The 18,022-nt window shown below is 42.4% G+C and overlaps 2 protein-coding genes across 2 annotated transcripts in view; both read right to left on the bottom strand.

The window, feature by feature from the left end:
- Positions 1-5,360, bottom strand: part of ass1 (argininosuccinate synthase 1) — a 43,749-nt gene extending 38,389 nt beyond the window's left edge. The window contains exons 1-4 of the mRNA XM_080477667.1: positions 5,250-5,360; positions 3,204-3,320; positions 1,588-1,656; positions 693-881 (exon numbers count right to left, since the gene is read on the bottom strand). Of these exons, the coding sequence (XP_080333793.1) occupies positions 693-881; positions 1,588-1,656; positions 3,204-3,305 (360 nt within the window). The 5' untranslated portion in view covers positions 3,306-3,320; positions 5,250-5,360. The remainder of the gene's footprint in view (positions 1-692; positions 882-1,587; positions 1,657-3,203; positions 3,321-5,249) is intronic.
- A 2,741-nt stretch (positions 5,361-8,101) lies between these two features.
- Positions 8,102-16,402, bottom strand: surf4 (surfeit 4). The gene is made up of 6 exons (XM_080476851.1): positions 16,031-16,402; positions 12,160-12,346; positions 11,993-12,069; positions 11,866-11,909; positions 10,647-10,833; positions 8,102-9,445 (listed from the first exon to the last, which is right to left on the bottom strand). The coding sequence occupies exons 1-6, from the start codon at positions 16,076-16,078 to the stop codon at positions 9,179-9,181; spliced, it is 810 nt and encodes a 269-aa protein (XP_080332977.1). The 5' UTR covers positions 16,079-16,402; the 3' UTR covers positions 8,102-9,178.
- Positions 16,403-18,022: the final 1,620 nt, after the last annotated feature.

Here is an 18,022-nt window from a genome sequence, read left to right as displayed (position 1 = left end):
CTGCAGGGATCATATAGAGCCGACGTCATGAAAATGGAATTATTCTTAATAAGGTGCAGTAAACATATACTTCGGAGGCAAAAAAGATTTTTTTAAATGCATATTAAAATGATGAAGGACTCGCTTCGTCTTGTATTTCCATGATTATTTGAGAATTTACAGGAATCCACTGTAAAAAATATTTTAAAATAGCCCAGGCGGATAGATCCCATTTTATCTTTCATTTTTATTTGTGTGCTTTTATGCTTTTAAAATCTTCACATCTACTACTTAAATGTTAAGTACTTTACAAATACAATGTATTACTATTATTATTATTATTATATACATACAGATTGTCCACCTGGCAGTTATGCAAAGAAAAATTTAGTTTTTTTTTTTAAATCGTCTTATAAATGTTAAAATGAGAAAATCCAATGAATATTGTGCCTTCCTATTGTGTAAAAAAAAAAAGAGAAAAAAAGCACATTTTCACAAGGTATTAAATTTCTTTGATGCATCCCTACCAACTTTTAAGTTATGGTGCTTTCATTTAAATCAGGGGTGTCAAACACATTTTAGTTGACGGGTCAAATTCAGCCCGGTTTCCTCTTGAGTGGGTAAAGTAGTCCCATCATAACCTTTTAAATTTAAACTTTAAACTTTTTCTTTGTTGTGGTGACGGAAACGTCTAGTTTTCTACAGAGAATTACCTTCCCGGTGGCGCCGTGCGAGACGAACTGAGCGTGCTCCCTGCGGGCGACGTCCACCAGACTCCGGGAGATGCATGGCCGGGCCAGCGAGGTGCCCAGCAGGTATCGGTCCTCGTACACGGCGTTGGCCTGAACGGCGGGCCAGATGAAGTCCTCCACGAACTCGGCACGCAGGTCCTCGATGAAAACCTGCACAGGAGCGACGGCAGGTGGCGACGTTCAGTCACTTCAGCGCCATTCGGCCCAAAAACAACCCTGTGGCTCAAACCGGTACTGCAGGTTGGATAACTTGTCCATGTAACAACCAATACGTCAGTGTTAAAAGTAATAAAGCCAATAAAGTAGTACATTTCCATTAATGTCCGTGAATATCTGATCCATTTTCATAATAACATTTAGCCAATAATCTAATAAGTTATTAGTTAACGCATCAAGAAAACAGCATTTCAGGGAATTTTCTATGTAATAAAGGAATTAATTTGAGAATTTGGGTCATCATTTTGGATTTTATCTATATGATGAAGTCAACAAAGACTTTTTCTAAGGAATAAAAATGTAATAATTTTCGCATTTTTCTTTGTAATACAGTCAATAATGTCAAAATTCTGTCTTTACTCTATGTAATAAATCCAATAATGTAATTGTTTTGGCCCCTTTCTACGTAATGAAGGCAATAATATAATTCTGGCCTTTTTCTTTGTAATAAAGCCAATATGCAAGACTCGTTACTTGCAGAAAAAAGAATAATTATAATAGTAATAGTAAAATTAGACGGCCGGCTTGGATTGTAATCTCTGCACCTTGCCACTGAGGTAGGCACAAGAATCAACATGAAATAAACAAGCATGCCTCAGGGACCTGAATCATTCAAATACATATTTCAGGGCTTCTCCACCTTCTTTGCCCCGAGGTTCTCTGCCTTTTTCCGAGCTGCATCAAAGTCTTCGTCTTGTCCGACGTTGGCCTGGAAAGATACGGGCAATGCATAAAAACACAGAGGAGCGTGACAGTGCAACCATCAGCCCTGACGATCCACAGCATGTGGATTCTGATCACACCTGCCGAGGACATAAAACAATAAAAACAAGCGTGAGACGCCACAGAGAGGCCGCAGACGAGCAAAGGCAAACACGTTAGTCTCGAGAAGCACTTGGAAACCAAATCTGCTGAAGACGACGTGTCACAACAGACAAAAGTGAACCTGAAGTATGACGTGTCAGAGGCGCCCAGATCCAATCAGTTACTCCGACCACCGTTTTGGAGACGGCGCCAATAAACTGCCGTCAGAACTTGCTAGAATCACAATGCTTGGTCATTTTATTCACCAATTTAAAAAGATGAATTATTCATATTCCACCTGCCAAGAAGAGAAACTTAGTGGTTTGAATCTTATCCCCCGAGTTCTATTCCGTCGTGGAATTGATTGGCTGCAAGAAAATGACCATTTCAATCCGTAACCGAAGTAACGATTGAATGAAAAGACGCTTTAAACAAGATTTATACATTTCTTTTTAATATTCGCTGCAAATATCGGTTAATAAGTATAAAAAGATCCTGACGCTGAAAGGTTTATTAAATATTATTCATGCGTCACATGGTCACAGCTGTTAATGAATAAGAGAATAGAAATACTTTTTGTTTAATACATTTTTTTAATAAATTACAAAAAAAATTATTAAAAAGAAAATTAAAAAAAAATTTGTATAATGAATAACAATTTAAATTAAGAAAATAAATAAATAAATCAATGCTTAAAATAAATTTGCTAATTTATTCATTGTTGTCTTACATGAATTTCTTTCATTTCTTCTAAAGCTTTAATGTATTTCTTTAATTTATCTTATTTCTTTGTAAAGCACTAGGAATTGCCTTGTGTGTGAATGGTGCTCTATAAATAAATTTCCCTTGCCTTGCCTTGCCTTGCCTTGCCTTGCATTCGGACCAATATGATGCTTCAGAGAGAGTGGAAGCGTTCTCTCTTCCACACCATCAATATACTGAGAAAACATTCCAGAACACAGATAAACACACCAAAGCAAAGTTTCATCACTAAATGAACATCTACACGTTTTACTGCACTTTTCTTTCCCTCCCTTCATTAATGTTTATCGTTTGGTGACTCCATGAAAGTGTTTGCACTGGATCAGCTTCGCTCTCCCCTGCAGAGGCAGAAGGGTTTGAATGGGCTGCAGCCCCCCCCCCCCCCATCGACACACACTGACCCACAACCCCACTGAATGATTAGAAATTATGCCTGCTGTGCACTTCTGAGTCGCTCGGGGGCAAAAAGTAAATCCAGCCAGATTTCCACGGGCATTATAAAGCCAAATCCCGCAGCCGGGGGCAGAAAGCCGAGTGAAAACAGTGGAGTGGAAAACTCCAGTGGGCCTCCTGCTACATGCTGCAGCAGCTGGCTGACAGGAGACACTACGCCACCTGTTGCACACACACACACACACTCACACAGTGTCTCACACACTCTCACACACTCTCACATGTTGGGGAGCCTACCAAGAATGCGATCACGTCGTAGCCTTGCTCCTTGAGCCACACCAGAATGCAGGACGTGTCCAGCCCACCGCTGTACGCCAGAACCACCGTGCCTTTGGACATGATGAGGGATTTGAGCTGCGGCGCCAGAGGGGACAGACAGGGAGACAAGTCAAGTATCCTTCAGGGCGTCGCCAACTTGATAATCAGGTCAAATATCGTTAAGACGCGTGATATTTGATCTGTGCTCAATCCACCAGCCAGATGTCCCTCAGACGCAGGATGGTCTTCCTCACAGAGAGAAACATCTTCCTCAGTCTTGGATTATTTCATTATTCCTTTAAATGAGGCCTTATTATAAAATCCATTGAATAATTTCTGTGTGAACATTGAGTAGATTTATAAAAACCATGTAAAGCAATATTAATGTAATAGTGTGGCGGCGTCGAACTCATTTTCGTTAAAGGTTCCACCTACAGATTAGTTTCATGTCGAGTGAGCCGGACCAGTAGAACAGTTCCTAATAAACCTTTACAGTTAAACTTCAGTGTTCTTTGTCGTTGTGGCTGAGAGTATATGTGGTCAAACCAAACAATTAGGACCAAAAATAAACTAGAATCTCAACGAAAAGACAATTTTTGGATCAGCTGGTCTCTCGATGCAATCGACCAAATGTTTTGGACACTAAGAACGAGCAGAGGAGAACCCGCCTGTCCAGACGGAACGTTTGCTGCCGGATTCACGTTGGACTCCTGGAGGAGCTGGAGGATCGTGTGTCTGTCCATTCTTTCCGTCGAGGACATGGAAGACGTCTACATAGTTTGGAATTATGATAACAGGCATGCTGCTGATTGGAGCTGCTGCTTTTCTGATCCATCACTAAGTTGGGATGACGCTGGAAGGTTCCAGGCGTCACTGATGGACTGCAGAGCTCTTAACACTCAGATTTAAGACATAAACAAACTCAAAGTAAGCAGGATGCGACTTTTGAACGTCTCCGCGGGATGGAATCCAACTTGGAGAAGCTGACAGCTCGGCTGGAAGTTTAAAGGGCCACCATATTGGATATCCTGCAGAGAGACCGAGGACTCAAGGCCGAGAGAAATTGTGCTCAACCTGACCGAAAAATAAACCTTTGATAAATCAATTTGTGATCTTTTATTCTTTATAACTTCATGTAACGTCATGAAAATCATAAATACCACAGCTTAAAGTAGCATGACTTTTTTTTTTTTTAATACAAGACCAGAACTGTTAAAAAGGACAAGTTGGCCATGTTTAAGAGACATTAAGTTTAATTTATTCGGAAACTGAGATCCTTTCTTTTTTTAAATTGAGTTAAGTTCTAATCAGTCGCATTAAGCTGGATGCTTCCTGTCACTGGCCGCAGGCTGCTGGGGCTGGTTGCTGCTGCCTGCTGGCTCTGCTGGCTGCTGGCACTACAGTCTGCTGGCTGCTGGCTGCTGGCACTACAGTCTGCTGGCGGCTCTGCTGGTGGCGGCTCTGCTGCCTGCTGGCTGCAGCAGGTTGAACCGGATGATGACATCTCCTCACATCGTGTCACCATATAATGATGGAGGTTTATGGAAAAATGTGCCATTAGTGTGTGACTCGTTTCCTGCGCGTCTGGTGCGCAGAGACCCAAGATCATTGATGATAATTTAATTTAGAAGGGTTATTGTAAGTTCATCCTATAGTACCGCGAGCTTCCCTGGCGGGAGGAAACCCTCACTCACACTGTTACACTCTTGCTTTTATTCATGATTCATTCTCATGGATTTAATTGCGGTTCCATTCATTCCGCTGCGTCACAGTCCGTCCATGTTTTTTCTAGCTGGACTGATCGCAGGGATAAAAAATGTGCATCAATCCAAATCCCAGTAAACAAAAAAACCATGCGGGATCTGAGGTCGATGTGGAGAGATAGAAAGTGGACTTCGCTGGATTCTTCCTCACGTGGCTGGAAATCTCTGGATCCAACCAGTTTCCCTCCACGTGAAGCGGCCGCCGCTTCACAAACGTTTTAAAGGCGATGAAAGAGGAGGACCAAAGCCGGTTTTTACTCACGGAAGAGAGGAGAGAAGCTGCCGTGTCCACCGCCGAAGCTCGGGAGGCTGAAGAGTGGAGAGAAGAGCGGCGGAGCGGCGTGGCGGAGGCGTGTTGTTGGAACAGGGGCGCATCCATGACCGGAGGACGGGGGGGGCTCCACTGGGCCCCCGGCAGCAGTCACTGATTAGTGGGGAAGCTGCATTTCATTTGAGCCCAGAAGCATTCAGTTGATGATACAAGCATGAAATGTGGCGTGAATGTCGATGAGTTTTGATAAAAAAAAAAAGATAAAATGAAAAGGAAAGCACTAAGCCATCAGAAATTCCAATAATAATTGATAAAAATTGTTTTAGCCACAAATTTGATCGATTTATTTTTTGCCCAGCCCCATCTTGTTGTAAAAATAATTGAATTATTTGTCTTTCTCAGCTTACTCCTCGACACACAGGCCAATTCAATGCACACATTTTAAAAAAGATTGTGTGACCATTTATGCATCACTGTGCATAAAAAATCACCAAGAAATAGGATTTCTCTCGGCCTTTCAAATCAGGTTCAACAGAATTCATTTTGAAAAACAAAAATCTTGGACTTTGACATACGTTGCATACGTCTGCCCCATGGCGGCCATCTTGTATATTGGCAGTACTATTGGACTCTGAGTGTCCAGTCGTGTTTCACACCTAATTCAATATCATGATGGCAAAAGAACTCATCTATCTGAGTTTAACTCTGTGGACATGTGTTCTGATATATTTTTCCAGAAAAGGGCTATCCAGTGGCCATCTTGGAAAATGGCTACCATGTTGGATTTTTAAGTGGCGAGCACTTTTTTCTGAAAGTTTCAGGCTTGTCGGGAGTGACGTAAATCCCCGACCAATCAGCAGATGGCTGCGTTTTGCTCCTCTGTGGTGGTTGGGTACCCCCAATGGAAGGCTGACGAAAACCCTTGGGTACGGTTCTTTCGGTACCATCGGGAACTTTCACAGTGGGGACGAATGAAAACCCGTCCCGTCACATTCTCTGACGTGGCAATGAGGCTTTTGTTAAGGTCGATTTCACAATTACTCAGTTTTCAGTTTATGATGCTGTAGCCAAATCCATATGAGCATTGATATACCTGATTGACTGGTCGGACAACATCAACCATTTAATTCTGGCTTCTCAACAGCGGTTAACGAAGTATCTCTACTTGGTTACTCCACTTTTCACCTGCTGATGACTTCAGTTTTATTTTTCTGGTGACCTTTTGGTTTTTAAATTTAAAGACAAATACCTGTATTTTCTCCCGTATTTCAGAATGGAGTTCAGGGAAGTGTCTTCACCCAGCAGGATTTTCTTTATTCCCCCTTTAATTTCTCATAAAAGCAGATTAGGGAGTAAAACTGAACACTTCGTGTTACAACAGTAAAAGATTTATAAGATATCTTAAATTAAAAGTTCATATACGTGTATAAATATGTACATATACACTGACATATGCATCCACACACGTGCATGTACACATAAACAGTTACAAAAAAAACATCTTTAACATCCCAGCGATCCCCCCTCTGCTCCGGTGTCCCCCGGGGCTCTGTCCTCGGTCCCATCCTCTTCATTCTCTACCACTACCCCCCCCACCCCCACCCCCACCCCCCCGAGCAACTAAGGCTCAATAAAAAATTGTACACTCCTTTAAAGATTTTTAAAAATATTTAGTTATATTTTGAAAATCCATCAGAAGTCATTGTTTAATGCACAGAAGTGTATTTGTGGTGAAATGTACTACTGTAGCTTTAAGAGCCGTGACACAACAGCAGCTTCCGCCAGGTTGATTGCGACCATAGCAACCACAAAACAAAAAGTTTGGTTGAGAAAGCTGAATGAAACTAAACTGAATGGACACTATTAAAAAAATTACACTATTTGAAGTGAGACAGTTGTCCTTAGTCATATTTTCCGTCTGTGGATGACACTGCATTTCCACCTCCTTGACACTTTTTCACACTCCACAGTGACAAAACTGAAGTTTCCCTCATTGGTTCCAAATCTACGTTCAGAAAGGTTCATAGGTTTTCCATCACCTCCTCTCAGGTTCATCTTCAACAGCATTTTTATTTCAACAGACGCTCCAAATCCCTGAATGTTTAATGTCCCCGTTTTTAAATTGTCCTTTAAAATGTATTATATACAGTACTTTATTTTAGGGATACACGATAACTATCGGCTCAATATTAGAAACAATAATAAAAGTAAGATAATGAATTTTTTGCCCATAACTTGGACCAATAATAAAAAGCCAGCGCTGCCTTGTTTCCGCTCATTTCCAGTCCGTTTGGCGTGTCGATGCGCCGACGTCAGCATTTTTTCAGTTTCTGCAAGAAAAGTTCACCCAAAGAGTCGAGAGGGTAAAAAGTCTACCAGCTTCAACACATTTCACCTCCATCTTTACCTTTCTTCATCTCAGGTGTGCATATAAAACTGTTCGTTGTGAGAAGCAGGAAATTATTGGAGGGAAAAAAAAAAAAATATATATATATATATATATATATAGATAGATATATTGTGCATCCCTAGTTTGTATTTGTATGATGTACGTCGCTGGTCAACAAGGATATGACCCACAATCTGCAGTGAAACCAGAAAAGAGCTAAATATTTTCAGTTTTTATTTCCTTTTGTGTAAATAACTTGGAATAAATGCCAACCCAATTTCTGTTTATAAAATTGTTAAAAAAAACAAACAAACCTGTCTTACGTACCAAACCAAGTCTGTCTGGAAAGGCATGGATATATGAAATAATATACACACTCACACATATAGATATATATACGTATACACACACTATGTAGTTTTCCTCAACAAATAAATTTACTCAGCCAGTGATTTGATATTTTTGAATATTTATTTCTTCGCCATGAACTTCCAAAATCAAAAAAACAAAATGATCAAAAATACAATATAAACTTCTGAAAATCAATACACTGATTTTTTTATTTATTTTTTCTTTATATTTTCTTACACAGGGCAAAAAAAAAAAAAAAAAAAACTGAGCAAAGACAAAAGTCCATCTGGCTACTGACTCTGCTTAGTCCTCTTTGCTTTTTCTAGGTGGCAGAATTATGGTGTTTCACAAACGTCGAGCCTCCCTCCCCATCTATTAAACCCCCCCCCCCCATACACAGTTCACTACTTTTGCCGAAGACGTACGGTACAAAGTGCCCAAAAAGAACGATCCTGGAGCTAACAACGGTGTGGAAACTTTTCAATCAAGCACAACTGCAATCCACCACTTAGTATACAAGGGACACGTCCCGCCAGAGTCGCCCCCTTGTGGACGAGTTCAGTCGAGATCGAGGACCAACAGGTGAGAGAGAAACTACAGTGCTGCAGAGAGAGGAGGATGATGATGATGAAGAAGGAAAAAAAAAAAAAAAAAAGAGGTTAACTGGAGCCGGGGCCAGTTCTCGTCAGTTGAGTCTCAGGATGTCCGAGATCAAAACGCTGACGCGACGACGACTTCTCCTCAAACTGCTCATTTGTATTCAGAAAACACGGAAGGTAAACATGAGAAGGTAGCAACCGTCAAGTACAATGATTTTTTCTTTTTTTCATTCTTTCTGCACACAGAACAAAAATTAAACGCTCCACTTATTAATTCACTTTTTTTTTTCTTCTTTGAACTCTGAAATACATGAAGGGCATCTGTAGTTTTGCTTAATAAACTTAATAGAAACCCTAAAAAACAAACAAACAAAAAAAAAAACAACTCAGCAGTTGGGAGGAAAAAAATAACTGTCCGTCGAAGGCTGAGGTTCTGTCTCTTGGCCCAAAAATAAAAAAGAAAAGAAAGAAAGAACCCTGCTGGGATGACCTGGAGGGATGATGGAGGGAGGGTCTTTGTGTCCCAGTCGTTGGGGGGGGGGGGGGGGTCCTCTCACCTTCACCCCCTCCGCAGGTGTTGTCTACCACTCCTTCTTCTTCTCGTCCATGGACACTCCGCCCGGCCCGAGCGCCACCACCAGCAGCAGGCCGCCGATCACCGAGGTGGTCTGGAAGAAGTCGTACTTGAGGAAGTCGTGCATGGGCTTGTAGGCCGGGATGGTCCAGAAGGCGTTGAAGTAGACGTTGATGGCCAGCAGCCACACCACCAGGGTCAGCGCCGCCAGCTTGGTCTTGAAGCCGATGGCCACCAGGATGATGAGCGCCGTTCCCACCATGTTCTGCAGGATCTGCGGGTTCCAGGGAGCAAAACTCATCAGAGTGAAGCACAAAGCAGGAATCACACAGTCCGCCTGCATCGCGGAGAGAATTCTGTGCTCTCCTTAGGAAATGTTTACTTGATTTCCTTTTCTTTCTTTTTTTAAACGGGAGCAGTTCGGGATTCAGTGTCTTGCCCAAGGACACTTCGGCATGTGGACAGGTGGAGACGGGACTCGAACCTGGAACCTTACGATTGGGAGACAACCGAGCCATGCTGCCCAGTCGCCCTCATTTTTTATCTGAGCGGCTCAACAACAGATCACATCCAGCGTGTCCTCTCGTCTCTCCAGAGCTGCACAAACCTTCATATCAGCATCAAACTAACGAGCAGCAACAGATTCTTTCATTAAAACCTTCTAATGTTTTCACTCTCCTCACTGAGCGTCTCATCAAATTCATGTTTCATTTCACGATGTCTGTTCTTGCCTGTGCTGCAGTGACACAAGTTCCCACAATAAAGTAAATTGGTCCCTCTATTTAATCTGACCCTTTGTTTATTGACTTTCAAGCATCCACAGTTCACTTTACCGCTCTGTGCACTTGATCTTATGAACGCCGCAGGTGTACGATACCTTTTCCTTCAGCGTTAGCCGAGGGCCTCTGTGTTGGTGGGAGAAGTTCAGCAGGCAGCAAGTCAACATTTTGTCCTCAAAGTCGATCAGAAAAAGTAAAAAACCAACGGAGTCGTTCAGTCAGAATCTATCAACTGTGATCTAATGACACCAAACCACCAGTCCAGTGATTCACGTGGGGAGCGGAGCAGCCATCCTGCTGCATTACTGCCATCTAGTGTTCAGTTCACAGTGTCACAGCAGAGAATTTAAACGTGGCACAGACCAAAAAAATAAAAGTCTCAATGAACCAACAAGCTTCATTCCTGGGGAAGAGGTCGACACATGTCTAATACCTTGTTGGTTTGAAGTTGGAAATGTTTGTACGCACACACAGGGAATCAAAATAAAACCTTTAGTTTTGTTTTTAGGATTCAGTTTGACTGAATAAATAAATCCTTTACTGTTTGGACAATATGATCCACATGTTTAATTTGGCACCAGTTAATCAGATGACATTTGTGGAGCACAACCTGAGCCTCGGTGCTCCGCGGTTTGCGGTGGGATTTGAACCGGGGGCCGTCCAGGGCCAACAGAGCGTGAGGTGGGTGGTACTCACGGAGAAGAAGTTGGAGTCGAAGTGTAGCAGGGTCATGAACATGAGCACCAGCAGCACTCGGCCGCCCAGCTGCATGTACTGCTTCGGTGAACTCTCCCCCATGGAGGGAACGCCGGCGAACATGCTCTTCCCTTCAGACCGAGACTCGGCCAGCAGCAGGAGCAGGCCGCCGCCCAGCGCCAGGTTTCTATCCAATCACAGAGCACAGAGCAGACGGTGAGCAACACTGGAGCTTCTCCCACTTGTTTCATTTGTTCTACCAAATAACATGATGTAGAGCTGCTGCCTTCAGATTGCTTTATATGCCAACTTCTAGAGCGTCTTCTTCCTCTAACATCCAGATTATAGAGCATCTTCCTCCCACTAACACCCAGATTATAGAGCATCTTCCTCCCACTAACATCCAGATTATAGAGCATTTTCCTCATCTAACATCCAGATTATAGAGCACCTTCCTCCCACTAACATCCAGATTATAGAGCATTTTCCTCCCACTAACATCCAGATTATAGAGCATTTTCCTCCGCTGACATCCAGATTAGAGCATCTTCCTCTCACTAACATCCATATTATAGAGCATTTTCCTCCTCTAACATCCAGATTATAGAGCATTTTCCTCCCACTAACATCCATATTATAGAGCATTTTCCTCCTCTAACATCCAGATTATAGAGCATTTTCCTCCTCTGACATCCAGATTATAAAGCATCCTCCCTTCTAACATCCAGATCATAGAGCATCTCCCACCTCTAACATCCAGATCATAGAGCATCTCCCACCTCTAACATCCAGATGATAGAGCATCTCCCTCCTCTAACTGATACAGACCCCCACAGCTAACAGCTCTGCTGATGATAAACACTGAAAGAAGTCATTGTGCTCCAGCACTAATGTCCAGTAATTGTAAAAACAGGAGATGAAGTGAAACATTTGGAGACGGCAGGAGGGCCTTTCACACTTTTCTGCAGCGCCTGATGATTCATGCATCCTGCTAATGTTTAAATAAAATCACAGGTCTCAGCCACATTCATTACACTGGTCCTAAGTGTTGAGGAGGTTTACTGATACACCGTCACTACGAGCAGATTACAGGTTTCAGTGTCGTGAAAAAAATAGTAGAAGCTGACACAGCTACTTTACATTGAGGCCAAATAACAATCATATTATATTTTTATACTTGAAATACTGATTTAAACCACTTTGTGTCAAGCAGACTCACCTCATCAAAAATTTGAGATCCCATAAAATGCTGTACGCAACCGTCTGAGGAGAAATGAGAGCACGCGGCATATTAAGACACAAACTGTGTGAAGAGAAACGACAACGTGACAAGAGAAGGTCCTCACCTGTAGCGCGATGATGCCAAATAAGCCAAAGCAGGCATACTGTACAAAATTTCTACTGAGGATGAGGACGCAGCCGCCTGTACAGAGGAAGACGGCGGAGAAATGTTAAGAATCGGTAGCGTGAGGTGGCGGTCGTCGTCGTCGTGGGGCGAGGCCGGCGCGCTCACCCAGCTGCCCGATGAGGTTCAGCAGCACGAAGCACGTGGCCAGGAAGTAGCCGCAGCTCCAGGTGCCCTCGATGTAGTCCCTCTGCTCGTTCCACTGGAACCACATGCGGATGCCGTCCTCCAGGAAGGTGCTGATGAGGCACAGGCGGGCCAGGTGGGGCAGGTACTGCTTGGTCACCCGCAGGAACTGACACACGGGGGGGGGGGGGGGACCAGAGAGCGTCGGTGGGCGGGGTTATCCAGCACAGACAGAAAGGTCAACATTTTAAAGAAAAGGCGGTGCGACCATGACAAATAGCAAACGAGGATTCGCCTGGGAGCCACGCTGTCAGGGGCAGTTTGTGAAAACACCCAGAATGCAACAGCTGTAGGAGAAGCTTCACTGCATTTTGCACCAGAAGGTTTCATTAAAACTGGTTTTATGTTGAGGTTGTCATCATTTTCAGCTGTTATTGTTTGTGTTTTTCACCACGAACACTCAGAAAAAGGTTTTTAGAAATGTTAAGGTTATAATGGCACTATTTCACCAGTCCGGTCCACTCAGGATGAAACTGGGCTGTATGTGACAAGAGAACTAAAATATGTTCAAAATTAAACATATAATTGTTGACGATTGTGATTAAAGGCTTCAGAATTCTGGGAAAACTTCCAAAAATTGTGCAAAACTTTTGCTATTTAAGAATTTTTAAACACATTTTCATTTAGTTAATAAAGACATTATGATTCTTTGCAACTTGCTTTTATTCAACCTGCTGGTTTTAACAATAAATGTAGAAAAGGCAAACTGTGTCATGTGAAGAGCTGAAATGATCAAAGAAATGAACATATGCTCCCAATATTATCTTTTGGTTTTCTCAATTAGTTTCAAAAAGTACTATGTGTAAGTTTACAGATCCAGTAACCGTTGGAGGTTTTTAGTTAATCGATATTTAAGTTACACACTCACAGTCACACTTTCTTCTCCAACTCAAAAACAAAACCTTCTAGACAAATGTGAAGTAAAAGCAGGTTTCAGAAGTAATGACTATTTGTGACGCCACAATTACACGGGTGGGAATCAACCCCCCCAGTCATTTTCTATAAACGCGATGCAAAGTGAATAAGAGCAGTGGCGAGCGCCGCTCTACATCCTAACGTCTGCTACCGAGGAGCCGGTTTCTCTCCCCGACGGGACTGGAGCCTCGTTTGACCCACGAACATCAGCTTCAGGTGAAAACGCCTCGTTTGTGAGTTTCCCTTTCAGAAAAGTTTCACATGGCAATGTTTTGAAAATGATGTCTGTTTACACAGACGGAGTCGGACCGTTTTCAAAAAGGTGCATTTTCAGTGTTTCCGAGCGCCGTCGTCGTGGAAACAGACCCCCCCCTAAGACGCAACGGAGGTTTTACATTTTCCACTTGAAAACGTTGTCATATTTGCCTTTTGTTGCAGGTTTACAAAACTCAGAGTATATTTGTGACATTCCAGTTGAGATTGTTTCTCAGATCTCTGGTAACTTCTCCTCTAAAAGGATAAATATCAAGGGAGAAGATGAAACTAGACAAACCAACGGTGGACGAGCTGATTGATGTTATTCATGATGTTTTCAAGATCGCAAGAATCACACTCCCCATAAGGCCGCAACAAAATGTGTTTTTGAAAAGATGGATCAGGTATGTTACACCATCTTTGGTAGACTTTTAAAGGGTATTTGGCTCCTCTCTCAGGTTTTAGTTCATTTTTAAAGTTATTTTTTATTATCACAAAGAGGCCCCCGTGTCTCCTTGTTCTAGGGAGAGTAGTTATTTAGTTGTAAGCTTTTAGTAACAGTGTGTACTACAACATGGCAGACGGACCCGTCATTCATCTCTGTACTACTTCTACAGGTTTGGATGTTTAGTGGAGATTCAACTGTGATGAACAGAATGGATGTCAAAAGGCAAAATGTTGTGTGAACCATGTAAAATACCAATAAAAAAAAAAGAATTGGGGGGAAAAACAAAACAACAACCATGTCGTGGTGTAACGGGTCCTGATACTCAGCTTCTGGCGTGAAGCCAACTCCTGCATGGCAGCAGTGGGGGGGCTGCTGTCCAGTTATCAGGCACTAAAGGTACATTGCTTCTGTTTTAGGTCTTCCTGTTGTGTCACTTTACAAAGTGATTTCTAAACTCCAGCAGAATACCTGCTCCTCTAGTTCCTTCGTGACTTGAGGCAGCTTTTAAGCTTCCATCTCACTCTGACAACCCACAACTGGTGGAGACATAAAAACTCGTCGATTGCTTTCCCGAAGGTGCTAGTGGAATTTGGGGAAGGAGAAAAAAGTCGTTCCTCACGTTCCTGCAATAATGTGCATTATGCTTAATGACCTCTGCATGTTTAAGTCTTGATTGAATCTGTAACTGTTCATTTGCTATAATGACATTATTATTATTATTTTTTTTTTTTAGAAAGAGTAAAACTTACAAGTGTAGAACAGGTTATTAGGATGTTTAAGCAATAACGTAAAACACCCAAGAACTTTTCTCTCTGTCACACACACACTCTATACTACAGTGACACCCCCCCACTCCTGGTCCCGCCTCCTCAGCAGTCCACATCAGCACAGCCAAACCTCAACAGCCAATCGGCTTCCACCAACTCCCACTATCACTTCTGGGCGAGACATGAATGGGTGAACCTGGAGCCAATCCGGGCGAGAGCAGGGTCGCTGCAACAGCCCAGGAATAGACTATTCTTAAGTGTTATATCTCTGTACACAGAGATGTGCTCTCCTACTGGAAAAGTAAACAAAGCAAATGTTTCAGGCGGGGGGTGGGGTGGGGTGGGGTGTATAATCAATGAGGTGTCGTCGCTGTATTTTCTCATGCATGTGATCTGAGTTGAAAACAAACTGCCGAGAATCTGCACTGATTCCTGTTTGCTGCTCAGGAGATAGCTCAGATTATCTCTGGCCTGCCCTGCAAAAAACACAGGAGGCCATTACTCAAGCGTTCAACACTTACTCCTCAGAAGGCCATCATGAGCAAGGGGGAGGGAAGTGACGTACGAAGTACTCAGATTACTATGGTAACTGTAGCTCGACGTACTTTGACTTCTACCAGCTATAATTTCATTCAAAGGAGTTTATAATCTGCATGGTTGTAGATAATCTGTTAATTCCTGCTTTAAGTAGACTTTATAAAGTAGCTTTTTATTTCTTCACTTTATACAAAAATCACTGACCTGACAACGCAATCGAAAGTAACTCCTTGTTAGGAATGAGTACATTTAAAGTACTTGAGTACACCTCTGCAGACAGCACAGGAAGTAAACCCTCGGATCACACACACACACACACACACACACACACACACACACACACACACACACACACACACACACACACACACACACTTTCATAAAGAAAGATTGAAAATCAGCTACGTGGCAGCTAAATAATAAAGCTCAGTTCTTAAGTGGTGCAATAAGTCCAGCAAGGCCACATGAGGCGACTAAAGTTAAGAAAACTACGTTTCTGGTGAAGCAACAGCTGAATAATCCGGGTGTTTGTGCAGGACGACAGTAATACGTGTTGTTTCGTGAGAATGTGAGGTTTCACAACCACAGTCGGTCTGCCTCTGACAGCGAGAGGCTAACGAGGAGCTAACGAGTTAGCGCCAAGAAACAAGACATTTCTCGCCCCGTTAACCGAGATAACCACGTCAACCAGCCGCCGGAGGCTGGTTTAGTTCCGCCGGTACATTCACAGTGAGACACGCGGCGGAAGCCGGGGTGTCAGGATTAAAAACGGGGTGAAATTAGCCGGTGATGGAGGTTTGATGCTAACCAGCCGTTAAAAGTGCCCCGTTAGCGGCTAACGTGCTAACAGCGGAAAGAAGGGGAAAGTTACCTGGTCCGCCACGTCTTCGGCCGTGCTCATGAGATCCTCCTGCCCCATGGTGGACTGAATATCACCGTGTGTAAAGCTCCGGGCTCCGTGCGGGACGTGTCGGGGCTGCTGCTGCTGTTGCTGCTGCTGCTGGTCCGTCCTCCTCCCCGGTAAACGTTATTTACTGGAAGAAGCTTTCCCCCTCCGACCAGAGAAAAGGCCGCCTCCGCCCCACAATGCCCCGCGATTTGACGTTGACGCGGAGCGGAGCCCCCCTACAAGGTGCTGCAACCGCTGCATGCCACGTAGACGGAGCCCGGAGCCCGGAGCCCGGGGACCGGAGTCCCGCCGCTCCGTCCGACTCCTGGTCCCGGGCTCCGGGGGACATTGGGCTCTGGGAGCCGCGGGTGGTCGGGGTTCCGGGGGGAACGGGGCTCCGAGTTCCAGGGGTAGCCGAGATAAAAAAGTATCAGTTACTTTTTTAATTGCATTCAACTATACAAACTAGAATTCAAATTAATAAAAAAAAAAAAAAAAATTAAAGTAGAAAAAGTTTAATTGTACTACATTATACATATAAAATAATTAAACATAATAAAAAAAGTTAAAGAAAATTAAAAGTAAAAAAGTGAAATTTTACACATAAAATAGTATAAACACGCTCAAAAGTAAAAATAAAACCATAAAAAAACTATCAGTCATATTTAATTTACTCAATTACACATAAAAGAGTTGAAATAAAAATGTAAAAGATACTCAAAAGTAAAAAAAAAGTGTCAGATACTTTTTAATCGCACTCAATTACACAACATACTGTTAAAATAAACTAATTTTAAATCCTCAAAAGTAAAAACACATCAGTTACTCTTTAATTGCACATAAATGCATAAAATTTAAAAAAAAGAAGCTCAAAAGTAAGGATTTTGTTACTTTTTATTTGTACTCAATTACACATAAGATTTCCTATAAAAAATACTCAAAGGTAAATAAGTGTGAGCTACTTTTTAAATTGTATTCAATTAAACAGAAAATAGTCAAAACTAAATAAAAACTAACGACAATTTGTTTTAAAGTATCCATTACTTTTTAAATTGTACTCAATTCAATATAAAAGAGAAAAATAAAATTAAAACATATTTAAAATGTAACAAAGTATCAGTTAACCACATTTGATTACTTTAACTTCAATTCATCCATTGGGAGCGATGCGGGTTTCAGTGTCTTGCTCAAGGACACTTCGTCGCGTGGACAGGTGGAAAATTTAACCTGCAACCTTCCAATAGAGAAACTATTGCTCTTTCATTCGGGCCACAGCAGCAGAAGGAAAAGAGCATGGGCCCGAGTACACAACCCTGTGGTACTCCTGTGTTCAAGAAGAATGTGGATGACGTGCAATGTTGTTTGATCAAAAGAAGTAGTATGAGTAAAAATACATGTCAATTACAGTAATGCAACTATTTGTAGTTTGTGCTTCTGTCGACTTCGTACCAATAAAGGTAAACTGGGTGACGTCATGCGACGTAGGCTAATTATGACTTTTATCAGTTAAAGTCATTACACACAATTATAGTTGTCTTCATTTTTACTTTGTTTTTTTCCTCACCTGTCGCCGTCACCATGGTGACGACGGTGAGAACCACACAGAACCTGACCATTGAACGATCATTTACAGTCGGGCGACTCTAAAGTAGTTCAGCAGGTTTATAGGAGGAGTTTTGTTTGAAGGGTTCACAGACATAAACAATAATATGTTATAATGAAAAATATATTATTACAAAATAATAGTGCATGTTTGGGGATATACACACAGAACACATATAGACCCTCACTAAACTTCCTATCCGGAAAACACTAACAAACTATTCATAGAGTCTTGCACCTTAAAATTATTATTATTTCTGTTATGTTTAGTTTTTTCTGCATCACTGCTGTCCTCGGTAACTTTATGGATTTTTAAGGGATCGTCAAATCTGAGCCTCGGCTTCGGCCCGGACCCAATTTCAGCTATAATTT

Source organism: Lipophrys pholis, assembly GCF_963383615.2.
Source record: "Lipophrys pholis genome assembly, chromosome: 12".
Classification (NCBI taxonomy): Eukaryota; Metazoa; Chordata; class Actinopteri; order Blenniiformes; family Blenniidae; genus Lipophrys; species Lipophrys pholis.
The sequence above is the reverse complement of the archived record's forward strand: the minus strand, read 5'-3'. Positions and strand labels throughout refer to the sequence as shown.